We start from the raw sequence: 27601 nt of genomic DNA, 5'->3' as shown, positions 1-27601 counted from the left end.
GAACACAGGCCCGGGGACCAAGAGACCTGGGTCCTACTTGCATCTGTGCCACTGATGCACTTTGTGACTTTAGGAAAGTTCCATCCTCTCATTGCAGCTACTTCTGAAGCATAATATTGACTGACCTTTGAATAGGGCTTTGAGATCATCTGAATAGTAATTTATTAAGTAAAATACAGTTTTATGTCATCCATGGCTTTTCAGGCAAGCTGGATCCCAAAGTAGTTAACAGTTGGGCAGCATGTAATATAGCCAGTGCAAACATCGGTGGAGGCACACTGTATTAGGGAGCAGAACCAACCATTCTGTCCATGATCAGAAACCCAGGGGAGAGAGAAATGAAGGTAAAGAGAAGGAAGAAAAGATATATCTTAAGTTGACAGGGAAGGGAATATATAATGTCAAAATAAAACCAAGGGCAGAAGGGGTTCATTTCTGATAGATAAAATGGATAAAGAGAACCAGTGCTACTATTTTTTATAAATTTAAGCAGCAGCCAGTAGTCATGCGTCACTGTTTGTCAGGTTCCTTTTAATTAGAGGCTTAGATCTAAAGCTATGTGTATGGGGAAAAAAATACAACACACAAAATTCAGAATACTCACAATTTGTGTTCCAGGTCATTTTGCAGCCCCAAAATTGTGTTTTTGTGAGATAAGCATGAAATGGCAGTATTCAAGTTTGAAACATGCGAAATTAACACTGATGTAACTGAGCACAATCCTTGGAGTAGCTCTTTCATTTTTTTTTAACTATAAAAGACTCATAAGACAATCTGCCATTAATGATCAAAAGACTTGCACAAAATGTTTGGTATATTCCGGTTATGGTTACAGCAAGTACTGATTACTTTAGGTTTCACAAATATTTGGACAAGGCCATTCATAAATTCCTATTAATGTCAATGAGTATCACACTTGTCTAATCAACTTATTTTTAACTAGACCTCAAATTATATTCCCTGTCTCTATGAAACAGACTCACTGACAATTCATATTGGATTGTAACCATTTGCACAATATGCTAGTGGTAAATTGCCTACAGTGGGGAATACCTCCAGCACAATGTTTTTTAAAAAAACAAGACATCGAGTCTGAACATTTTTTTCAAACTAACTTTTTTTTTTTTAATTTATAATACATTTGCTTACTTGCAAGAATACCACACTGAGAAATTTGGGGCAGCAAGGTGGAGATTTAGACTCTGTAAAAGTTATTGGATTTTTCTCCCATTATTTATGCTAAACATTTTTGACAATTCAAGGGATTATATTTGTACATGGGGCCTGGTTTGTTTTTGGCAGCCATCTAAGCAGGGCTGGCTCCAGCTTTTTTGCCACCCCAAGTGGCGAAGCGGAGAAAAGAAAAAAAAAAAAAAAGATAAAACCACGATCGGCAGCACTTCGGCAGAAGCTCTACTGTGTCGCTTCATTCTTCGGTGGCAATTCAGCGGTGGGTCCTTTGCTCCGAGAGGGACTGAGCGAATTGCTGCCAAAGACCCGGACGTGCCACCCCTTCCCATTGGCCACTCCAAGCACCTGCTTCCTTTGCTGGTGCCTGGAGCCGGCCCTGCATCTAAGAGGTCTGTACACCCAATTCCTATTAATGTCATGGGAATTAGGTGTCAGTTAGACAGCTTTAGAAATCTCAGCCATGCTTCTTTATTACCCAGTCTTGCAGGCACAGACCTCACCTAAAAAAGAGAGACTGCTTCGTGTGTAGAGCAGTTTTCCATTGCTCCAACTCAAAACAGCAGTTTTTTAAACCTGCGCCATAAAACAACTACCACATTCCAGTTAATAAACAGTCTAAGAATAATTCAATGCAAATTGCTCGTGTACATGACAAACATCCATGTAAATGGCAAACATTTTACTTTACGGTTTCACTGACATTATCTGTGACAGAATGTTAAAGAACAGAATCTGCTCATACAGTTCTCAGCTCAGCAAAGCACTAAAGCATATTCTTAAATGTCAATGGAAGTATTTGTATGCTCAAATTTAAGCATGTGCTTAATTGCTTTGAAGTTTCAGGGCCAAAGATGGCAGAAATTCATAGCATGTGGCAGTCATTTCAGCACAGTGAAAATCATCCTCCCCTCATAACAAATTCACATCTTGTTTATACTAGGGAATGTAAGGAAAAATTCCCAGAGCACCAGTGTTACCAGTAGTTCAGCTGCAATGATGTTGGCAATGGGCAGAGGCCTGGTCTCAGCAAGGTTTTTTTTTTATCTCTGGCCTTTTTACCAGCATGTTCCTCAGTAGGCTTAATTATTATGGTGGTAAATGCTAGAAGTCACTGAGACCTTGATCACAGTAAGCTCCCACGTCTACTAATACCATTGCAACTAGTGGCACCAGAATAGACAACGTGATGTAAGCAGTAAACCATATAGTGAATGGTTATCAATAGGGAGTAAACACTGACCACATAGTGAGTGTAAACACGGGCACCTCCTGGACTGCTAGTTCTCTGCACAAAGACATGGGTGGGGCAGGGAGAGCAACAACTGAAGAAAACAGCGTAAATGCTGCTGTACTTCTTAGCCGTATTCTGGTCTGAAGTACCCAGGCACAATGCTCTCTTGAGACGGGGTCAAATTAATTCATTTTGAGCCTTGCAACCCTGTTAAATGTCACACTTAATTTTCACCTTAGTGTGCACCCTAATGGCCAAATTGTGTGCTCAGATAGACACTCACAGCGTTAAATTCACCCCTGTGCTGAGGGCTACCTCTTGAGTCTTAGTACTTAAGGCTATGTCTACACGACAGCTTATGTCGGCAAAACGTATGTCACTCAAGGCTCTGAATAAACCACCCTCCCTGAGTGACATAAGTTACACTGACACAAATGCTCATGTGCATAGTGCTATGTCAGTGGGAGAAGCTCTCCTGCCGACATAGCTTCTACCATTCGCAGAAGTAATTTTATTATGCCGACAGGAGAGCTTTCTCCGCTGCAGCACTATACACGTAGACATGTCCTAAAAGATTCACTTAAGCCTGTCCTCTGAGGGGTTAAGTTGGTGTGTAAACCCTGTAGTTGACTTAAGCTATTGATGTACACCACTGTATAGGACTGTATTGATGTGCTAGCCCTCTGTATAGGGCTGGTTTTTCATCCAGATTTCCCACTGATGCCATATGGAGTTGTGTGAATATATCCAAGGGCAGAACTTTGGCCCAGTAAGGGCAGCAGCATAATTTAAAACATATGTTTCCCTTTCAGGGGGGCAAAACTCTATGTGAGTGAATTTGGCTGTGTTGAGAATTCCATCAGAGCTGTATAAAGTGTTAACCTTGGCCAGCAAAGATACCCAAATCAGACTCAGTTTGAGTCCAAATGTTTTTTTCTTGTGACTTTCTGATACATTTGGCAAATATTGCATAGAGTTTCCAAGTTGCCTTCAAAATACAGCTATATATATTCAGCAACCAGTAACCTTCTCGTGTGTGCTGTGATTCATCAGCAGCAATTGTCTTTGGCAGGACATAATTTCAAATCTTCTACTTGGGATGTCTGCCAAATTTTTTGGAACAGAGATGGGATGAAAAAAGTTATTTATAAATGCGAATAATTATGCCTTACACTTATTATACTTGGGAGTGAGCAACAGATAGACGACATGTGTAATAATGAGTTTTTATAACAAAAGAAGCTTGTCACAATTTTCTAGTTGCTGACAAAAAAAATCCCAAAAAAACAAGAAACCAACAATCCTCAGTTGAAATGACATTAGTGGGACACAAACAGACCAAAGCTAGGCAAATCAGATTTCAGAGGTAAGACAGATCTCTGTTAAACTGATGTACATTTGTAACAACTCCACTAGTTTTAATGGAACTACTCTAGGTTATCACTGGTGTACCTGAGATGAGAATCTGTCCTTAACTTTGGATTTTGTGTGCAGAGGCCAAAAACTGAATGGACATAGAAACTGCACTAACACTTCACAACTGAAAACGATCCCCTCAAGGGTAAGCTGGCAGGAGTAGTGTGGGGAAGCTTGCAGTGCTGAGTCAGATGCAGTGTCCTGTTCTGTAAGTAACTAGAGGGCTATTTTCTGTTCTGAAAAGATTTATACAAATGAATCTGTTTTCACTAATTCTCTTACCACTAGTCATACGTAAAATTCCTTTTCTGCTGAGAAACCCAGATCCACCTTAACAAACACTGGACCATATACATCTCTCTGTAGTTATCCCCATTCAGGTGCAGAGGCATAGTTCCTCAAGGGTATTTCAGTGCCTAACTCCTATTGATTATCAATACCTTTAAGGATGTGAAACTTGTGCTTAGAAGTACTGGTGGCCCCATTGACTTTAATGGGACTACTCATATGTTTGAAGTTGGGCGTATTCTTAAGCACCTTGCTGAATCTGGATCTTAGTCTCTTGAAAATTAAGAGCAGTGTTTGAAAAGCTTGTCTGGCTAAATGCTATCTGCAGATGTTGTTTTTTTCTGGTGTCGCCAGCCGAGAATGTCATACATGTGGCTGCATATTTTGCCATTTCTCCAGGTTCATAATTAGCATCACTTCACTCACAAAGCAGTTCATTGCAGGGTTTCACATATAGAATTTCATCGCAGCTTGAACGTGAAAAGAAAGGACTTAAATGTTTGTTTCCAAAAGAGACACAGCAGGATTTAGAGATCCCGAGTCAAGCTCATCCCTGGAGTCATTTAAATGAAGTAAAGAAGTAAAGGATATCTTCTGAACTAGCCTTGGAGGTGGGGCTAGGAAGAATGAAACGAGTGTAAATTCTTTGGGGCTGGAACCTTGCCTTCCTATTTGTCTGTAAAGCATGTAGCACACAATTGACCCTACATAGACTTACGTAGTGCTTTTCATCTGAGAATCTCAAAATGTTTACAAACATTAAGCCTCATAGCATTGTGAAATAGATATTAGTAGCCCCATTTCATGAACTGGGTGGCTGAGACAGATTTTAAGTTACTTACCCAGAAACAGAACCTAGAATTTCTGACCCCCAGGGTACGTAGTCTAATCACAGTTCCTCCTCCTAGGGGGAATACCACCTTCTCATGCAGTGCACCAGAATCTAATCATTTTCAGCCATACCTACCAATACACACAGCCATCAAAAAGTTATTTGTTTCCGAAAGAAAAAATTCAGTAAAGTTTAAATATCTTACTTGTCCCAACTTTATCTTCTTTCTAAAAGGGAAAAAATAAATATACAATTAACAAAGAGTTGTCAGCCCAACAGTTTTGATTTCTGAAAAGTTAACAAACCTTGTTGCAAAATCTAGATCTTGCTTACTAATCAGGATTTATAAAATGCCTAACCATTTTTATACCGCTCAATGCTGCATCATAATTAGCCATCAGCAGCACCTGTGCTTAGTTAACAAAATAAATGTTTACTGTTGACTGAGGCCATATAATCAAATGACTTTTTCTCCTACTGGAGAGTGACCACATTAAAATGCTTTGATTATGTTTCCATTCATTAGGCATCTGCTCCTAATTATGCCCTCCTGATGTGACACACCATTATTTATTAGAGCATTACACTGGGTAACATACTTTCAGCATCTTTCTAATAAACCTTTAATTTCAGGAGCAAGGTTTCAGAAGCAGAATTGGATGTATTTACCTAATGAAAGGTCTAATCAAAATAAAAAGATTAACAGTTGAGAATTGTTTTATTTTTGCACCTGTATAACTTAAAGAAAGGCTTTCATTTCACAACTGTAACTTGACAAGCCCTTTGGTTCATAATTGGTAGATAGAAACATTTTAATTTGAAATGAGAGAAATCTGAGATGTTGAAAAGTAGCTTATGGCAGGAGCATCATTCCATTATGATTTCACTAGAAGTTTTAAGGCTCCAGTCCTGCAAACATTTATGCACGTGAATAACTTTCCTGATGGGAGGAGTCTCTTGCATTCCACGCATGAAAGGCAAACATTCAGCCTCATACTCTTGAACCTCTCTGCAGCAAGAGAGTCAATCACAGGATGCTGGGGGCAACTGGATTTCTGCCACCAGAGTCCTCCCTCGAGGAGTTCTGTAGGGTTCCATTCCTGTCCTATTCAGTAGATTGTATTTACATGCAGCTGCTAGAAGAAGTAGCTTCATGGCTACCATATGCAGAAGACACATGATTCTCTTGGTCATGCCCAGTCTACAGTGAGATCACTTGTCTCTGCAATCTTGGTGTCAATAAATACAGGACAGTCTGGGGAAATCTCTTATTCTCTGGGCTATTGGGGTCTGGGTGTGCGGTAGAGGTGACAGGCTCAGCCCTTGGAGTGCCTCACATCAGTTGTTAGCAATTGCTGTAGTTGATTAAGGAGGTTGCTAACGAGAGTGCCTTCCAGTCCTCCTCAACTGGAAAGACAGTGGCTCTGACATGGAGCCTGGAATTTTAAAGCAAGGAAATGGTTGAATCCTTAAAGCAGAGAAATGGAGTCTTCCAGTCCACTGAGAGACGGTGATGCTCCTTTGTTATAAGTAAGAACACAACTTTACAGTTATATAGCATCTTTGTATTCATGCATCTCAAACTCCAGTAATGTGTGTGAGTGTTAAAGGGCACACAGCCAGTGTGGAATTGCAGGGTGGGGCCTGCAACAATCATCCAATAGGGCAGTGACTCTAAGAGGGGTGCTCTCATTGGGTAGTCCTGGTCAATGCAGTAGCCTCTTGGGTTTGCTGACTGGGGCACAGGGCAGTTCATATGAACAAGGAAGGCACAAGAGGACACTTTGCAGCTCAGCCCTCTGCTTCAAATTAAGATGTTGCCTAATGACGGTCAGTAGGAATCTCGACTCACAGTTGGTACACTACCTTTGTCATCACAACTTAAAGAGCTGTGAGGATGGCTCATATGGAGTAGTATATACATACACATTCTCTCATAGTGCCAAGCACCATACAGTCACATCATAATGAAAGGTAAACACAAGACATGAGAGTTATTGGCTAGCAATCTTCCTCCACATTTCATGATCTTCACACAGTCTCGAGAGCAAGTCTTATCACATCTCATCCAGTCAACCTCATCACTGGCCCACACTTGCTGCAAGTGCCCCCGCGCACCAGTCCCTGCAGAACTTGCTTTGGCAATTTTCCTCCACTCATTTGACCCATATCTTCTGCAAACTCAAGTCTTCTTCATGTGATCATCTTGATGATATCAGGTCTCACTCCAGTTATACTGTAAATTCAGGCAATTACTTCTTAGTTCTTTCTTCTTAGCCTCTTAATGTCCTGTTTCCTGTCTCACAGTCACATAACAAGATGCTGAAGACAAGAGACTGCAGCAATTTAATTTTACACTTTATAATTAGAGCCTCTCTCATGAGTCTGGTTCAAGCCTCTTCCCTGCTGCTGGCTACTTGGTGTGGTTTCTTCCCTCTTCTTGCAGGATTTGGGTCCTAGATTCTAGATGCCTGGTGCTTCCACCCAAGGTGACTCCCTCACTGTGCCTGAGACACAAGAGATGTGTCCCTAGGGGAAAATGAATAATGGTACCATTACTGATAAGGAGTATAAAACCCAGTACACAAGAAACAATATTCAGCACAAACCCCAGCAAAGAAATTACAAACCCAAACATAACAGTATGATAAAGGAGGACTTTATTGGGGATAGGAAAGTAGGGTCTGGGGAAGGAAAAGGAGAAGATTAACTAACAAGTGCTAAGCACTAATAAATCAATACATTACCCACCTCCCAACATTCACAATTTATCCCCTGGGCATCGCCCAGGCACACTGAGGATGAGTTCAGAGAGGAGGACTGCAATGTTGTGAACAGTGGCCAACTTAAACAAAAAGCGTTCCCTTCCTGTGTCCTCACCCCAGGTGGGGCAGGTTCCTGGCTTTCTGATCTGAAGTTATGCAACGGTCTTGGCTGGCTCATGGTAGACAGTGCCGGGGAAGATCTCTGCCACTCTGGAGACTGGTCTTTGGCAGGGCTGGAACTGCCTTACCTAGGCAATGATCAGCAGTTCAAAGACTTCCTTTGTGGGGAGTGGGAGTCAATCAGAGATTCCCTGAGCTGTTCTGCTTCTTTCTCAGCTTACTAGCTCAGAGCTCAAAACTGAAGCTAAAACTCCTCTGTCAGAGTCAGGCTGTCCTCTCCCACTGAGAGGGCTGAGCAGCTCTGGCTCATCATTGGCCCAGAAAACTACTTGTCCATATCACCCCATGCAGAAGCTTCCCTATTAGCTTCAGCAGGAGTTCTGAGTCTATTCTGTTCCCATGCATGCTGGGAAATGGTGTCAGAGAGTGCTGGTAGCTGTCATTGTTGTAGTCTAGAGGGAAGGACCCCCTAGAGGCTCAGTCCAGTTCCAAGAGGTGGCAAACTCCAAGTGGGGGTTACAGTGGTAATACTTTTGCTTCTCCAGATGTGACTTAGTGTCACTAGAGCAGCAGTTACGAGTCCAATTCTATGTCAGATCTCTAAGTGTTGTTGTGCACCCCTTGTAGTCATGCCCAGGTCTTTGAAGTGCTCAGCACACTCTAATGCCTTCTCAGATTTGGGCAGAAATATCTTCCCCTTTTCAACAGACTTAGATGTCACCATTGTCTTTGTCTTTTCAAGTGAGATCTTTAGACCTCACTTCTCTGCTTCCCACATTAGTCTTTCTAGCAGTTTTGCACCTTTTCTTGCAACAATAGTGCAATAATGCAGCATCAAATGTAGCCTCTTTCTGCTCAGTGTACACCTGGCAAGCAGATCACAATTTCCAGACATATGTATTTTATTTGCCAGTTTCTTTTCAAAATATTTTCATTCTACAGATTGAGTCTTAAAAGGTTGCCTTGAGTATTCCATAACTGCTCTTTCAAATTAGTAGTTATGGATCAGATAAATCACATGGTATCATTTCCACCTCTAGTAGGATGGCACAAGCACTCCCACATGCATATTTGAACTTCATTTTCCACAGAGAGTTCCCCCATGAAACTTTGCAATTTGCTTTCCCCAAGTAAAACATGCTTTCTCAGGTGTTCGTGGAAAGCGAAAACAAGTGAAGCACAAGCTCGGCTGAAGCAGGCAAATAAATATTCATGGAAAATGTTGTACAATATTCACTCAGCTCAAATATCTTATGCTTCCCTTTAAATGATGTTGTCAGATAAGGTCAGAGAGAGAGAGCAAGGCTCAGCTCCAAAATTCCTTTTGTTGGACAGGGTGAGTCACAAGTGGAGTGTTACTTAAATGCAGTGTTTCACTTGGCTTTTTTTTAATTTAATGACTTTCTACAAGCCCCATTTCATAACCCAACCGTTAAAACTAATGTCATGTTTAGTTTGTGCTGGATCTGAAGCAGCCCAGAATGACATCAATATTTCCTTTAAGAAGGCCAGGAATAAGCCCACAGTATATATTTGAACACATTTGGATCAAATGACACAGAGACTGTTTCCTCTTTTTTTTTTTTTTAATATGCTAAATAGTCAGATGTATTTGTTAAACAGAGGGGATGATAGATGATGATTAAATCTGCCTGCCATAGCTGGAAGTAGTTTTGAAAACACATTTTTGTCCTTTCAGATGTGTTTTTTTATTACCATAATTGCCTTTTTTTTATCTGAAGGTTCACAAATTCCACTTACAAACTATGGGCCAGGGACCTGCTCCTGCTTCTACTCCCATTTAAGTTAATGCTATAAGACTCAGACACTGACTCAGCCCGATAGTGGTCCAGCAGATTCCACACAAATATCAGACGTGGATCATGCTTTCTGATTCTGAGTCTGACTCCTAGGGCTGCTGTAACTTGTGCTGTTGCCTCTATGGGTCTTATGGCAACCAGATAGGGTTCCCAGGCATCTGGTTTTCAACTGGAATGCCCAGTCAAAAAGGGACCTGGCAGCTCTGGTTGGCACTGCCAACTGGGCGGTTAAAAGTCTGGTTAGCAGTGCAGTGTGGATCTGGGGCTAAGGCAGGCTCCCTGCCTGCCCTAGCTCTGCATGGCTCCCAGAAGCAGGTCCCTGCGGCCCTTATATGCATGGGTGGGTAGGGAGGCTCTGCATGCTGCCCTTGCCCTGAAGGACTGCAGGCCTGGCTCTGATCACATCTGCCTGGGATTGTCGAGTACTGCTGGGTGCCTTGCCTAGAGGTTCCCCTTCTTCCTGAGTGAGCAACTGGAGAGGTGTCAGCTGGGACTCAGGATGGCTGGGAGTTGGGAGGGAACTAGCTGGACACTGGCTGAAGGACAACTGGGAGACGAAAATAGCTGTCTCAGGGAGAGAGGAAACTAGCATGGAGGGAAGACGGGTGGAAGGCGGAATGATTCAGAGGTACTTTTCCTGAAGCTGGGAAGGAGTCCATCTTTTAGGTGAGAAGGGTGGACTGACATCTGATGAGAGGGGAAGGGTATACTTGTAGGGCATAGGATGAAGATTTGAGGATAAATACATTTGTCTTCATTGCTTAAAGGTAACATAAGAAAGAATACACACACAGTTCCTGTGTATGATAAGGGTTCATAGTTCCATGATAAACTGAAACAAAATCTAAGTTTAGTTTTAAAGCTGTTTAAGAAGAAACTAAGAACTCAAATGGTTCTGAAATATTATCATTCAGGAAAGAGAAATAAAGACAAAAAAAAATCCTAGTCAGTAGCAAATGTTTGTATGTGTCTGTGATACACTTGTCTCACCGCTGGGAGCCACTGTTGATCTGTAAAATGTCCAAGGAGGAAGCAGTATAAGGCATCAAAACATACCTCTCACAGCGTAAGTGCCATTGACATAAAGTGGTTTCAAGGGAAAAGCACTTAGGTGGAAAAGCTTAAAATGGTTTAACTTCTTTAGCAGAAGTAATGTTTTCTATAGTCTTGGCATAATCTTGCAGAGTTTCTGATGTAAATCACCTACAGTGATAAAAATATGATGATACTAAGTTTGTTTGGGATACATGTGAATGTGGCAGACTCTGCTTTCAGTTACACTGATGTAAATCCAGAGTAACTCGATGGAGTGCACTGAGACTGAAATCAGAAACTAGGCTCGGAGCTGAAACGTTGGTAGAATACTATGGATAGCATTACTTTAGCATGAGGAATTGAAGAGGGGCAGAGTGCATCTTAAACAGGGAAACTAGGAATGACCAGAATGCACAATCAAATGTACAAAGTCTCTCGATTTTAAGAACACACTTTTATCTTCAAAATAATACAGGAACCTGAGGATCATATCTGACAGAATTTCCTTTCAGCCTTTTGCAAACCATTGAGTTCACAGGGTGTAAATCAGTGCTGAAGCCAGTTCCTAGGTCATCTCATTAGATAAATATGGGACTTGGGAGCCAGCTCAGCACTAAGTGTTCTGTTCTGCTTATCTTATCTCTAGACTTGTGTTTTATAGTTTGCAAATAAATTCACACAAAAATGTTAAACCATTACTCAAGTGATTGGATATAGTAGTGCTATGTTTTTAGTAACCTCTGGTTCTGCAACTGGGTTATGGGAATGGGGTAGATGGGGAGACTATATTGCTCTCATTTACACAGCAGCCATCAATGCTTCATAGCAGGAGATTGTATGGCTTCAATTTTCTGAGAACAGCAAAAGCCTGAATGGCAAATTTTAAGACTGAGAACCTTTCTGAATGCTTGTCACTTGTGTGTTTTTGTCCCACAGAAATTACCAGTCATGAAGGACTTTGAAAAATTAAACCTCAACTTGGCCTCTTAAGAGAATGAAATAATATGTATAAATATAGCAGTTAATTTTAATGTTGTGTTTTAGTTTTAATGAAACCAACTCTGACTTCCTCATAAAGAAGCAAGGTAGGTGGGGGGGGAGGGGCAGGTGGAGGTGAGAGGGCAGGGCTAGAGATGAAAGGCCAGGGGCAGGAGGGAAGCAGCTCCAGGGAAGTAATTTCTCAGAGCAGCTATTTAGGAAGTCTGCTGTTGAGAAGGGTTTACTGTCTGTCTGTATGTCTACACTTCCAGCTGGGGGTGTGTGATTCCCAATTCAAGGAGATATACTCAAGCTAGCTCTCATCAAGCTAGTGCACTAAAAATAGAATATAACCACAGCAGCAAGAAGGCAGGAGAAGCTAGCTCCCTGAGTGTATGCCTGGCAGAGATCCTGTATTTGAGGCAGCTAGCCCCTAAGTTAGGGTTTTATCCTGCCTCCCATCACCGGTCTATCTGAGCGCTTTCCATGTAAAATTAATAGCAATAGTGAAGCCTCTAATGGACTTCATGGAGTTTTTGGACCTTCCTAGTTTTGCTGGTAAAAAACACTGGTTGGGTTAGGTTTTGTTGTTGTTTGGTTTGGTTTGGTTTGTAGCAGGGGTATTGGTAGAAATTTAGTGTTCAAAGGGAGTGACTTGTTATAAGTGTCATTCTTATAGAGGACACTTAATGCCTTCTGCTTCCCTGCTCCAAGAAACCACCAATAGCCCCCCTATATAAAAATACATTATATAGTTAACAAAGCTAACAAAACTCATATTTGATCTTTATAGCTGATCTGCTTAGAGGTTTGCTTGAAAATATAACATGGTATTAAAATTTCTCATTGCAGAAAATAAACCAAGACAGAATTTAATTCTTCTAAGAAATCAGTGTAGAGACCTGTTTAGGTATGTTAAAGTTATGCACGCCTCATATCTAGGCTATCTTCTGTGTGGTTTATCAAATGCACTATCAGCCTCCGTGTTCTGTGGTTTCAAAGTTTAAAATGGACCTAGGTTTAAACTTATGTACTTTAAAAAGTATTTAGATGTAACCTTATGCAAACTCCCTTAAATTGTTATTGCATGACTTCCAGTCCAACAGTCCTACTTGGGTGTTTTTGCCATTCCCAAGGTATGTGTTCTGAGGAATAGTGGTAGGCAAAGAATATACCTGAATTCTGGGTATGCAGTATTGTGATATAGGACAAAGAATTGCATCAATATCAACATGTATGTTGTTAATTTCCATTTGGCTGTCCTATGCGAGAGTACACTAATACTGACAGAACTAAACAAGGACCCTGTTTCAAGGAAAAGAACTTGTACTAGGGCTCCGTTAATATTTATTAGATAATCGTGGAGCACAATTTTTTTTGGAAAGGAGTGCACTGTTAATAAGCAATGGAGGAATGAGTGCTTGATAGCTGAACAGCTGGTTAGGAAACTAAGGGAGGTAGGTACTGGCCAGTTATTTGTGCAAGACAATTTATGTTCAACTCTTACAAGCTTTTGTTTTTTTCAATGTATCTGAATCGCTTGGTTTATTTAAACCCACTTCCTTTGTAGCTCTTAAGCAACAAATCCACTCCACTGCAGTGTAAGTTAGCTCAAATCTGTTGAGATCAACTGGTTGGTGCCTGCTTTTACACTGGGACTGAATTTAGCCCAGAGACACTCACATTAGGGCTTTGTTTCTGCAATGATCTCGGTGCAGGTAACCCACTGCACCTAGGTGGAGTCTTATTGGCTTCAGTGGTGCTCAGTATGGGCACAGGGAGCTACCTGTGCAGGATTGAGGCCTGTTTTTAATGTCCAGGGACAAATAACAATGCAACACAACTGAGGGCCTAATCTCCTCAGCAATCCTACTGACTCAATGCAAGTCAAGTGCCCATTAGAATCTATTTGGTTTATTTTCCTTAATTGCCACTGTTTCATGATACTCTGGTCATTGTTCGTAATGGCTTGTGCAGCATGCTTGGGGCGGGATATGCTGCCGCTGTGCATGTAAATACAGTTCATATTGCTTAAGGGTCTGAGAGACGCCACCAATGTCCTTCATGTCGGGGAGGGGTGCACCACAGGAGAGCGCTGGGGTCAGGGATCAGCTCTGAACTTGGGGCCAGCCATGTGGGAAGAAAAGAATAGAGCAATATAGGTCAATGGTTGTCTTTTCCTTTTGTTTGTACAGCACCTAGCACAGTGAGGTTCTGAACTATGACTGGGCTGTTGGGTGCTATTCCAATACAAACTCATAATTGATAAGATGGTCTGGGGACACTTTCCCCATCCCGCTTGCCATGCTTGCTTCAATCTTTTCCCTTCCGCCTTTTCCCTCTAATCCTCTTCCCCCTTTCTCTCCCCCATCCTCCTCTCCCTTTCTCCTCAGGGCCGCCCAGAGGATTCATGGGGCCTGGGGCAAAGCAATTTCGGCGGCCCCGTCACTAAAAAATGTTGCAAGACTATAGAATATTCTGTCTCGTGGAGGGGGGGGCTGGGGCAAATTGCGCCACTTGCCCCCCCTCGGCGGCCCTGTTTCTCCTTCCTTCCCCTCCCCGGCCGGCGGGGAGTGCGCTGCGCAGAGGAAGCTTGTCCCGCGCCGCGCCCCGTCCAGGGCGGAGCTGTGAGGGGGGCGGGAAAGGCCGGCTCCGCCGCTCCCGCTAAGGCTAGCTGCGTCTGGGCCAGGTCGGGGCTGCCCGGCTTGCCTTTAGCCATGGTCGTTCCGCGGGGGGCGACTGGCGCGTGAGCCGCCTGCAGGGCTGGCCGGCGCTCCGTGCTCTTCTCGGGCCGTGGCGTGGGCAAGCAGCCGGCCCATGGCGCTGGGAGACCGCCGAACCCGGGTCGGCGAACAGGGACAGCCCCCGCGGGGACTGCTGCTGACCGCCAGCCCGCCTCCTGCCCCGCGGCGGCTTGGGCTGTAACCGGTTTAAATAGAAGCGCCCCGCACGGACGGGGGCCGGCTTACTGCGCCGACAGCAACTGGGACAGGTAGGAGCGAGCCGCGTCTGCCCGCGGGTGGGGCCGGGGCCCCGGCCAGAGGGGCCCCCAGCTGGCACCCAGCTTCGCTGCGGGCTCCCCGGGAGCGCTGGGGTCCCTTAGTCCTCCCCACTAGGGGCACTTTGATGCGTCCTTCTGGGGGGGGGTGCACATGGGGGAGCCCAGGGTCCTTCCTGCTCCCTGTAGGGGGATTGGCCCAGGAGGGGGGCTACCTGGCCCCAGGGCCGCCCAGAGGGGGAGGAGGGGCAGTTTGTCCCGGGCCCCACAGGGGCCCCCACAAGATTATAGTATTCTACAATATTGTAACTTTTTTTTTATGGAAGGGGCCTCCAAAATTGCTCTGCCCCAGTTCCCCTGAATCCTCTGGGCGGCCCGTCCTGGCCCCAGATGGGCTCTTGTGCTGCGGGGAGGCACGTGCCATGCCTCTAGTGGTTTTGTTAGTGGGGAGAGAAAATGACAGGGAGTCAGGAGTCTCCTGGGTTCTGTTCCTGGTCCAGCCATTGATTTGCTGTGGGCAAGTCACTTACTTTCTCTGTACTTCAGTTTCCCAATCTGAAAAGAGGAGTATTTGCCCCCCTTTTGTAAAGTGTTTGGGGATTCTGGATAAAAGCTTGTGGGAGCTGGCCTGCCTTTCCAAATTGCTTCATAATTAAATTACATAAGTACCCTGGAAATGCAGCCACCCCTGGAGTGTCGGGGTGCACATAAACAGCACATTACTTCTCCACCAGCACCACCACACCTAAAAGACTAACACAGAGAAAAATAGCACACAAAAGTCATTGATAAATCTTTCAACACTGCTCTATTTGAGGTTTCCCCTCCCTGATATAACTTCATTACAATAATGAAAGTAAAATTACTGAAGGCCCCTGTGAGATGGAGGTAACTATAGGTCTACTGGGGGGCGTTTTAAGAGAATGTGATATATAACCAACTTCACAACAGAGTGGGAGGAGAAATTAATAACTAATATCCAAACTTTTTGATCCCAAAGTACTCCACGAACTATACAGAGGAGTCTGCTCAGCTGCCATTGAGATATAACTTCCTCTGGGGTGGAATGTGGCAACAAATAGCTCTTAACAACACTGAACTATGCAACAACGTAAAACAGGAAATAAATTCAGGTTATTGAAATTTTAAGAGGAACTTGTAGAAGAGTAGAATTATCCAAACTGAAATGAAATTAAAATACTGAGGTTAATGGTAGGAAGTAATTGGTGTCTTTATAGGGACTAAATATTCTGTAGGAATACCTTCTGCATTTTTAATTTATGCAATTCTAGTCTTTTCTCTGTGCTATAATATAGGGAGATACACCTATCTTACAGAGCTGGAAGAGACCCCGAAAGGTCATCGAGTCCAGCCCCCTGCCTTCACTAGCAGGACCAAGTACTGATTTTGCCCCAGATCCTTAAGTGGCTCTCTTAAGGACTGAGCTCACAACCCTGGGTTTAGTAGGCCAATGCTCAAACCACTGAGCTATCTCTCCCCGTGTCTATGTGACTTGCGTATAGACATACACAAGTCATTTCTCCTTTTTGGCTCAGTAAGTGTATCATACTAATTCTTTGGAATAGGGAGACTGTGAAGTCCAAGCGTATGCAGTATCAGAAATTGCAGTAATTAACCTGTTTGGATTATTCAGTTGTTATTATGTTTAACCATTTTGTTTAAAAATTATCTTAATATCTTGTGTCAAAAAAAGCTTAGTTTGTATAGGACTGAATCTATCAGGGTGTTTTGTGGATAGCAAACTTCTGACTATGCAGATATCAAACATACGGTTTGGTTAATCTCTGGAACGCCAAATCAGATTTAGATTTTTTTCTTTAATTCTAATAAATTTAATTTGCCTACACTCTCTGTGGGACTGACTATATTCAGCTAATGACTAACCATCTGTATTGTTTACTATAATTACTTTGCAGTTAAAATGGGCAAATATAAGTATCAAGCTTTAGCTCATTGAGCTCCTGTCTGGTGGAATTATCTCCCCAGAGAGATTTGTATGCCAGACTCCAGTTTAATAACACTAAATCCAAACTAAAATCGTAGCAGGCTGTTTTGATTGTATAATATTTTAGAATCAAAATATGAGGCATTATACAATCTAATGTGCCTAAAGATTGTGCTAGATAGATGTAATTTAAAAATCTCAAAGCAATAATGCATTTTTAAATAGTTATTTTTAGTTTGTGTATGTGTGTGTGTCCGTGTCCAAATGGCATATCTAACTATTTATAGAATTCCTGTGCTGAAGAATCCAAATAATTATTACCCATATTTACTTCTCTGTGCACCTGACGTTTATTTCTAGTACTTCAGTCAACCTTGCTCCTTTCATTAGCAGTGTAACAACTGTAGCACACTGAAATCAAACTTAATATGCCCATTAATATGCCATCTCCCTGACATGGAGGCCTACTTGCAGAGGGGAAGGTAGATCAATTTATTCCAAATCCATTCTTGGTTGCTGTATTCAGACCTTCATCATAAGGGCCAGTTGTGAACTTTTTGTCATGAGGACAGTTTACTATGAGGACTTTAGCTGACACCATACCAAACCATTTAAAACAGACCCCAAAGCAGCTACAGATGGTTACTCGGATTGCTAACTTGAATCTAGCCTATGTGAATAGTAACCAAAATTAGAGTACAATGGTGAACTGTGCTCCAAAAGCAAACTCTTTTGGAGAACAATTAGAAAATTGGTAATTGTGGGACTTAAAAATCTGTTTCTAAATGGGTTGGCCCTTGCAGAGGTTGTAATAACCACAAATAAAAAAAATAAATTAGTGGAGATATCCTATCTCCTAGAACTGGAAGGGACCTTGGTCATCAAGTCCAGCCCCCTGCCTTCACTAGCAGGACCAAGTACTGATTTTGCCCCAGATCCCTAAGTGGCTCCCCTCAAGGACTGAACTCACAAGCCTGGGTTTAGCAGGCTAATGCTCTAACCACTGACCTATCCCTCCTCTTTGTAAGTTAAGATGCTGAACTGCGGAGGTTCAGGTTCAGTTCCTAGATCTATCCACAGACATCCTGGGTGACTTCGGCCAGCTGACTTATTGTCCATTTTAGTTGCCCATCTGTAAAGTGAGTGTAGCACTTCTTTATTCTACCCTTTTGCCACTTTTAATAACTAAAAAGATGAGTCACTTCCTGCTTCAAAGAACTCATAATTTTTATGTACTGTACTTTGCACAAGGGGGTTTCTGATCTCGCTTGACTCCTTTAAGTGATAAGAAAATAGTTGGGTTTTCAATTGATCTCTCTGTTGCTAGAGTGGGGGAATGACTTACTGAAAACTACATGTTTTTGTGGCAATCTATATAAGTGCGATCTAGATTATTTCTTGCAGTATAGTTGATGCATCTAGCAGGGCAGACGCCATTTAGTGGTGTGATGGGTGACTAGCCAAGTTACATGTCATAAATTCACTTGAGCTGATCTATATACTACATTTTCATTGTTTGATATATTACTCAAAGTTCTCTAACATAGCCATGTAATAGGACGTTTTCATTAGCTTGTGATGATAGGGCAGGGGTCGGCCCTGAAGTGGTGTGCCGAGTCTTCATTTATTCACTCTGATTTAAGGTTTTGCATGCCAGTAATACATTTTAACGTTTTAGAAGGTCTCTTTCTATAAGTCTATAATATATAACTAAACTATTGTTGTATGTAAAGTAAATAAGATTATTAAAATATTTAAGAAGCTTCATTTAAAATTAAATTAAAATGCAGAGCCCCTGGACTGGTGGCCAGGACCCGGGCAGTGTGAGTGCCACTGAAAATCAGCTCACGTGCTGCCTTCGGCACGCATGCCATAGGTTGCCTGCCCCTGTGATAGGGGCTGGGCTCAGCAACCCTGCTTCTCATTTGCAGTTTGTTTTATGTTCCTAAAAGCTCATGCTTCAGGGTTTCAGCTGGCCACATGCAAGGGTCATGAAGGGATTTTTTTTTCCCATCTCCAGTCTATTCTGTTTTTTTTTTTAAATATCCTTCCTCTGAAGATCACGGATAACTATGGCCAGAGACGGGACACTGGATGGAGAAGGCCAGAGCTCTCAGGTCACAATGAGCATTCTCTCTCTCTCAGGTGCTTGGCTGGCTGTTTTTTTTTCTCGTGTGCTCAGAGTTTAATTGATTTCCCTATGTGAGGTCAGGAAGGTATTTCTCTCAGGTCAGGTTGGCAGTGACCTTGTTTTTTTGTTTTGTTTTTGGCTTCCTCTGCAGTGTGTGGGTGCAGGTTACTTGCCAGGATTATCTGGAAGTATCTCAATCATTTCCCTACAGTTGAGTGGGCTTTAGGCACTGGTGCACTTTGGTCCTGCCTATCTCTGCTTGTGGCACATAATCTAGTTTCCTGTTGGCTGGAGTACTTTGGTCTAACTTCAGTTGTTGAGTTTAGTGCTGGGTGGCAGTGGCCTGTGATATACAGGTCAGACTACATTGTCAATCTGTGACTCTAACTGGTAGTGCAGCCTTTTACTGTAGCTGTCCAAAAAGTGTATTCATGAAATTAATTACAGGCAGAACTGGCCGTAACCTCTAGTTGAGATTGCTAAACATAACGCACAATTGGTCAGTGCTTCTTGGAGAAGTTTACTTTTGCAAATTTGATAGCTCATTATCACATGCATGAATTAGGAGATCTGTTGTGGGGAATAGCAGAGACATAATTGCCACTTTTTTTGAAGCTAGAAGCTGGAGACCGTAAGAACTAATGCAAATTAACTCCAATAAGCTTTTATGTGAAAGTTGGAAAACACACTATCACACTAAGCATGGACTACTACTTCGGTTTAAATCTGATTCTCTGAGAACTAAAGTGTCTAATTAAAATAAGACTGACCTTATCTCTACTCCATATAGAATGTTACTTTTGTTACCTGAGGGAGCTGCTATTTAATGGAAAATGAGAACTAGAAATCTGTGTGGAAAAAATCTAAGGAAAAATCTTTTTTTAGAATTGTCATCCTTCAAATTGTTTCCAGTAACTTTGATTCAGCTTCTTAAAGGCAGCGCTTTAAGGCACTATGTGACCTGAAATCTTCTTAGTGAGGACTCAAAATCTTTCTTTGAGTCTCCTAAGAATAACTTATTGATAAGTAAATCATCAGGAATTCTCCTGTTTAAAGATGCAACATGCAAGAGCAGCGAGAATAGCTAATTGGTCTCAATGATACCCAGCTTTAAATATCATGATTTAAATCACTAGTCAGGAAGACTCAATTTAATCATGGATTTTTACATAAAAGTGCATTCTTGTTGGTTAGTATGACCATAATACATATTCTTCATAGCTCAGAGATAAATGTAGATTTCATTTTTAGAAGGTACACACTATACATTTTTAAAGTGATTTATTTAGAAAACTTTTCAGATTAGTTTTACAGCTATATCAGAAAATGAATGCTTGTTTGGTTATTTAAATTACCAGAGGTAACTGATGCAAATATTTATGAAGTCATTGGGAGGTGAACTATCTCCAATTCAACAGGTTAACCATTAATATTTGGAGGATTTTCTTGCCATGCTGTATTAGGAGGAGAACATCACCAGACATTTAAATTGTTTTATATAACTAAAACAACAACATTATGTTTTCTGGATTTTTTTCTTCAACAGCAAACATAAAATAATTTAACAAAACAAGCATATGAATTTTTGAATTTAGCTAAACATTCAAGTTTTTTAAAATCAGGTTTGTGTTTGTTAAAATTGTTTCAAACTAAAATAGCTAAATGAATTTTTTTTGTTTTAAAAAACAAAAATTAAATTGACTATGTCAGCCAGGCCAACATGAGAAGCTTAAAATATTGGGTTCTGCAGCTAACTCAGTCATCTTCACTGTCATTTTCCTGTTTGTTCATAATCTGGAAAAGAAAAACAAGCTTTCCTGCTTTTTCAGGTCCCAAACAATTTCTCAATTTGGAATGACTTAGTCCCAAGGAAGAAAATAGTCTTTCTACACCTGCAGAAGAAGCTACTGCTGTTAAAAATGAGATTATCACTTCAACAGTCTCTGAATCCAAGGGCTTAAGTGACTTCCACCAGTTCACTGGTGTGACTTTCTTTAAAACATCGTCAGCAAACATATATTTCTTAAACTGTTCTTATTACCAAACTGGGTCTGTTTTACGGCCTGCTGCCATTATAGGTTTTCCCTTCTAGTGAAGAATGGTATGGTAGATCTCAAATCAATGAAGGCTACATTCAGAAAGACCTCAAGACTTCTGGAATATGCTGCTCAAACAGTTTCATTTTTGTGTCTACTGCCTGTCCCTCCCTTCTCACATTTATCTCTAGACTTCTTCTCCTTGTCCAGATCTATTCCGCACCCAACAGTCTTCTATTCATTGATGTTTTTGAAACTTTGCACTTTTAGATAGGGTTTAAGCGATTGACTCTATGTACACAAATTTGCAGAGGGACAATAGGGTTGAGGTCTGTTATTTCTCACCTCTGTACATTATTTATTGATTTTAAAAACCTTTTTGCTGTTAACAAGCATGTTATCTATGGAGACACAAATCCAGAGTTTGAGAACTGCAAAACTAAGCATCTCTGATGGTATCTTCTAGCCTGAGCACTGAGTCCCATTGAGTAGATAGAAAGATTAACCTAAATCTATGCACAAGCACCTGGAACCCCATAAAATTGGATCCCTAATCCATGAACTGTTGGAACTCATTTAAAAACTTTTCTTAAACATTACATAAATATATAGAATTAGAATTTATAATCCCCGTTCCATAAGATATCTTTGAGCTATAATGTATCTTAATTAAAACCTATCTTTAGATAGGTTTCTTTCCTCAAAAGGCATTTTATCAAAAAATCTGATTTAAATAAAAAAATCCAATTAAAAAATCATTGATTTTTATCCATCCTGATGATATCTAGACCTGTGTAGGCAGAAGGGTGAAAAGACAACTGTCTTTAAAACAGGAGCATGTCACTTAATCAGGCTGGAATTGAAACCCTGAGCACTGTTACTTACGCCTCCTAGAAAAAAAACCTGTCCAGTCAGATTTAGAAGACTTTTAGAAGAGAATGGCCCTGTTTCAGATTTAAATTTGTTGGTCTTTAGGCCTCTGAAGGAAAAAATGTAAGTTCATAAAGGAACCCAATCAAGCTGCAAACTTCTGGAAGTAGTTTTAAAAGTTTCCTATGCATTAAAACCTAAAGATTGATTTAGTAAGGAAGGTAATGTTGAGCTAGACTATCTAGTTAGGATTTGTTCTTAAAATTACTGATATTTCTGTTGCTCCCTGAGGCATAAATTGCTTTATTGTTATATATCAGAATTGTCCTGGGTTTTTCATTTGTGTATTTCTCACCACACTGATTTCTTCCTCAGAAGGATCAGCTTTCTAAATCTGTTAGAATTTTTGACAACCGTCCTTGCAGAGTTGTCTTACCCATGCATCTTTTATAAGACAGTCCACTAGTAGGAAAAAAGTAGTCCTGTAAAGTATATTATAGACATGAATCTTCATTATGGGGCATGTTTTTTCTAATGCCTTACAGTTGGAGAAGAGGAAACAACTTGAGAAATCTTTCAGCTTTTAAAAACATATGAGGCTCATTCTTTATTTAGTAGAGCAGTATGTTTACCAAATCAAAATATTGATCAAATGTTATTAAAGCTACTCGTAGGGGCTGTTGACTATAAAAATCACAGCCAGTTCAGTTAAGCAGCAACTCTCTGTGACCAGACTAATTTTATTCAGCCAGAGTCCACGTACTAGTCCTTATAAAAATGCATAAAACAAATACACAGATGTGTGTTAACTGAAGAAGCAAAATATGTAATGCACTGAAGAAATTGATCTGTGTGCTGTGGGATCAGGAGGAGGAGGATTACTTTTGTGTGTGTCGAGATAGGAAGTAGTAGTAAAAGGATTTGTATGAGATGGAGAGGACTACTGTGTGTCTGGTGGAGAAACAGGACTATGAGGACTACTTTATGGAAGATTTGGGCTGGGTTTATGGTGGTAGAGTGCAATGTTGGTATTGGCAGCAGGATAGTAATAGGGCTAATCTGTATGAGCTGCAGGAGGGTTACTTTGTGCAGTGTGAGAGAATGAAAGAGGAGGCTTGAAGTAGCTGTGTGGTGGGGGAGAGGGATCTAACTAGAGGATAAATAGATGCACTAAAATTAAGTTAAAAATAGGTGTTGTAGGAAGGGCCTGGGGGTTGACCTAGTAAAGTGAAAGCACAAAGCTGTCTTCTGGGCTCATATTGTTTTCTGCTGGAAACAAGCAAATTGGAGATTGCTGAAGTAATTGTAAAATGGAGTATCTTTCAGCCTGTTCCTCCTGCTTCCCTTTATCTGAATTTTGTTTTGGTCTAGTTCACATCAGTAAAAGCCACCTCTGCATTGTTGAGGCTGTTTGGACAATAGGTTTGTAGATAGTCTCTGCAGAGAAGCAAAGGACTGACTGGACCATGATGACTGAACTTCCTTTTCACTCTTAAAGGTGATTTGTCCAGGTTCAAGGTTGAAGCACTTTGGTAAGGTTTTGAGGGAAGCTGTCTAGATCTCAGCACATCTTTCTGTCATCTTCAACGAGTACTAAATTTGCACAAACAGCCCCTCCCTCCTATAAATTAACAAGATTCAGAGTTGATAACTCTTCTGGTACTTGTGCAGGAACGGCTTTCTTGGGTAGCTGATATCTGTAACAGGTAGATATGCTTCTCATTATGTGAATAATATTAAACTAATGAACATAGATTGGCTAAACAGATACTATTATAGCGCATAGCTTAGCACACACAATGCTAATGGAGTTATAGCATATAGGTGATGCAAATGCCCAAGTTTATTTGCTACTTCTGCATCTTTACAGATCCACAGGAGTATTGGACCTTCAAGGAGTAGCTTAATGATTCTGCCAACGCTGAAATGTGAAACCATGTTAGCATATTTCTGTAAATATTCTTTCCGGGATGTGGTCAAGATACAGATGACCTAAAACTAGGACAGTAAGAAAATTCAGGATTGAGACTATATCTGTTCTCTCAAGATTTTCCTGTAATGCTATATACAGGGGTTCATAAGAACTATTCTTTGCCTGCCTGTAGAGCCCCACGTCGGACTATTTTTTTTTAATCCCGCTCCCGTCCCGTCCCGCAATAGTCAGTTTTACTCCCACCCACTCCCGCATTGTTTCTTACATTTTTATCCTGCTCCCCCCTGCAAATCCTGCAAGAGAGATTTCCCCCATGCTGCTAATCCCCTACACCCAAAACTGTCAGTTAATATAGTCTAAATATAAATAGAATTCAGACACAATTTTTACCACTAAAAGAATAAAAAAAAACTTGCTTAAACCATGTAAAAAATACTTTAACTCCTTCAACAGATCTCAAATCCTTCTTTCCGTTGCTTAAATTTGTTTTAAAACCTTTTTTAAAAAATGTTTTTCTGCAAATTACCACAGTCTGTCTGTTTTGTTGGGGTTTTTTTGACCACCCAATCCTGCACGCATCAAAGTACATTTTAACCACTGTCACTATTATGGCAGCAGGTCCTACAAGATCCCAGGCTCTACCTGCACCTTTGTAACTGGTTTATGCAGGGGGATTCAATCAGTGGTGGTTCTTGCATATGTAAGTACTGCAGTGACATCCAGTGTGTTGCACTAGTAAGAAGTGGGTTAGTGTATGCTCAACTCTGAATTTCCAGTATATCTGAATAGTACTTTGAGCCATGTCTAATTATTTCTAAATTTAGTGCAGTAGCATATCAAAGAAAAGGTAAAAATATTTAGTGTCCCTTAGCCAGTGCTTCTAGCAAACAGTAACAAAGAAATAAATCTCTGTACAAACACAGGATATCATTTTGTTTTCCTGATACAGGTTGCAATGAACCAGCATATTCTTAGCAATCCTGCTTCACTGGCCAGAAGCTAAATAAACAAGCAGGGTTATTTATTTATTGACAAATAAAACTTGCAGAATTTTAAAATATTGTGTGCAGAATTTTTAATTTTTTTACGCAGAATGCCCTCAGGAGTAATAGTCTGTCAAAGTATGGCTGAATCCCTTACCAGTGTTTATAGGGATTTTTTTCCCCTGAGAACTAAATTACAACCATACTATATTCTGACTAATAGCATGAGTCTCAAGTAGGTGGGTGGTGCTAGCTTGGCGTCAGCTAGATTGGATGTAAAACTCTAATGTGTTGTATATGGTTTTTTCGGGTATTTAAGAGAAGAGTTAAAATGTTTGATAAAACGTTTGGTAACATAATTGGGGAAAAAAATCTTTTAGATCCTCCAAATACTGAAATCAATTGAGGCAGGTGTCCCTGTTTGTAACATTTCCCCCTACCATTCTGCCACATATAAAAATGACTTATTTTAATATTTTTAGACGTGAACCATTGGCTCTTATCAACCGGAAAAAGAAAAATGAAGAGACTGGGGAAGAAGAGCTTGCTTCCCGCCTAGATCACTGCAAAGCAAAAGCTACCAGACACATATTCCTTATCCGCCATTCTCAGTACAACGTGGATGGTCGGATTGATAAAGACAGAATTCTGACCCAACTGGGTATGTGCAACTAGGACCCTACTCAATTGTGCAGCTTCATAGAAAAAGAGATTCTTTGTCTGTCACTAATCTCATATGTTAAAGCAACCAGTTCTGCTCTGGATCCTATTGCCAACTTCCTACTTAGGATTTTGGATCCTTTGAACATATATAGGCCAAAATAAGTTTGTCTTCCCCCTTATGATCCTATAAATAAAATGCATATTTATGCATATACCAAACATGCCTCCACCTGTGCAGTAATCATGTTTCCAAAACTTCATACTGGATTCCTTTGAGACTTTGAGCTAAACTTTCACAGCAGATTTTTTAAAATTTCCCTTGGCTGAAATTTTGAGCTAAATTCAAGACTCAGGATGACTATTCTGGATCATAAAGTCTTGGGAAAGGGTTTCTATATGGGATTTTCTTATGAAGGCCACATCTTTTGACTATAGTGATGAAAATAACTAAATGGTATTTTATGTAGCTGGTAACTAGATTTTTTTCTCTGGCTTTCCTGAGTGTGTCTTTTCAGTTGGAGTGGTTAGTTAGAGAATCATTATATATGCTCCTTGCTTCACCCTTATCCTTAATGAGGCTGCTGGGAATTACATTAATAAACCCCCATTTGTTGAGATGAGAACCAATACTCTATTTGTATACCGATACCTAAATTAATCTGTACTTGAATAATGCATATGTCTGAATATCAGAAATTGTAAGTAGCACTTACTAGAATTCTGTAGCTGTTTAATTAAAAAAGGAGTGGTAAACATCTTTGGTGGGTTTTATACCCTTTTTTCCTGAAAGGGCAATAATTTTCTATGTGTGATGCTGTTTCAGCTGCTGAAAACATGGTGCCAGATGTTAATGTGGATGCTTTGAGTTTAATTTGCATGCTCAAAAGCAAATTTGATTAAAAGTGTGAATATATTAAATACACAACTGATGAGACAATAACAGTAGTTAGTCTTGGCTTATATTCTTGACTCTGCAATTGTCTATCCATATGTCTCTTTCAGCCATCTACCCTTCTATGCTTAATTAAGATTTTAAATACCTTGGGATACTAGGTAAAAACTTATCTGCATCTTACAACTAACATCTTATCTGAGGAAGCTCAATTAGTGGCTAATGCATGTTTCCTTCCAAGCTAACATATCTGCAGCCTTTGTTTCAAGCAGGACTACCAGACGTGCACACACTCCTCCTCCTTCTGCACTCCTAGAATGTAGGGGTGGTAGAAAGTGACTGGCAAATTGAACACCTAGCTACAGTAACAGCTATTTGCATGGGCCCAGTGAGGAAGTGGTTCACCTTGTGGGATTTAAGAAGCAAGGACCATGACTAATGGGTGAGGTCCTCTCTTCAGTGCTTCCCACTGAAGTGGAGAATCAGAAACTAAAAGAACTGGATCTGGCCTGACCAACAGAAATCCCTTCCAGCCTGTGAAATGTGAATTGGAACTTGGCAGCTAGTGAGCCTGGTCTCTTGGTGGTGACGCTGCGAAAAGCATTGTCTGCTGGAAGGAAGGATGCATTACTTACTCTTGGGGCTGATATAGAAGGATGATGAGTTAAATATAAAGAGCAAAATATCAGCAATTTATTATATAGCTAATCTCACTGTTAAGGTCGTGAGCAGGCAGAGCTGACTGGGCGCAGGCTGGCAAGTTTGGGGTTGAAATTTGATACAATTATCCACTCCTCTATGACCAGAGCAACAGAAACAACCGACATCATCAGCAAGCATCTTCCAGGTAAGTGGGGTTTGATAGCATAATGCTGTCTTACGATTCCTTCTTTTGCACCTTTTGACATGTAGTGTTCAGTTGAAGTGAAGCCATTTCCTAGACCAATGTACACTTTGTAAATTAACTTTTTTTAAATTTAAAAATGAAATAAAGTCATAAAGATGAAGTAGAAATGAAGCTGCAATTTAAAGATTTGAGCTGACCCCTCTGAGTAGTCGATACATGAATGTTTACCGTGTAGGAGACCTTGGCATTTTGCTCTTTGTACTTTCAGAATGCTTAGGAGGAAAAGCTGGAATAGTTAGCTTGTAACCAAGAATGCTTACTGCCACAGACCTGCGCCTAGGAGCGCAACTCTGCTGAAAGGGAGTGAATGCTAACTAGAATTTCTACAAGAGCATGGTGGAATGAATACAGGACAGTGTTGTGACTGGGTTAGCCACTTCTTTATGGAAAGTGTGTACTGGATGCCACTGTGTGCAGAGGTGGCATACTGAAAGGGTGATGGATAAAGATAGCAGCTGTTCTGAGGTGTGGTTTCACTCCTGCCTGTAGACGGTGGTGAGGATACCTGGTCCTAACCTTTGGGTTAGGTTGGTGGCAAGAGAGCCC

The 27601-nt window shown here is 41.0% G+C and overlaps 1 protein-coding gene across 1 annotated transcript in view; it reads left to right on the top strand.

Moving 5' to 3' along the window:
• The window catches only part of ZDHHC8 (zDHHC palmitoyltransferase 8), a 226716-nt gene that overhangs the window by 194607 nt on the left and 4508 nt on the right, over positions 1 to 27601 (top strand). Inside the window, exons 11-12 of the mRNA XM_032771161.2 lie at positions 25076 to 25254; positions 26870 to 26995. Coding sequence (XP_032627052.1) covers positions 25076 to 25254; positions 26870 to 26995 — 305 coding nt within the window. The remainder of the gene's footprint in view (positions 1 to 25075; positions 25255 to 26869; positions 26996 to 27601) is intronic.

This window comes from Chelonoidis abingdonii, chromosome 22 (genome assembly GCF_003597395.2).
Source record: "Chelonoidis abingdonii isolate Lonesome George chromosome 22, CheloAbing_2.0, whole genome shotgun sequence".
In the NCBI taxonomy this organism is placed as follows: domain Eukaryota; kingdom Metazoa; phylum Chordata; order Testudines; family Testudinidae; genus Chelonoidis; species Chelonoidis abingdonii.
The sequence above is the reverse complement of the archived record's forward strand: the minus strand, read 5'-3'. Positions and strand labels throughout refer to the sequence as shown.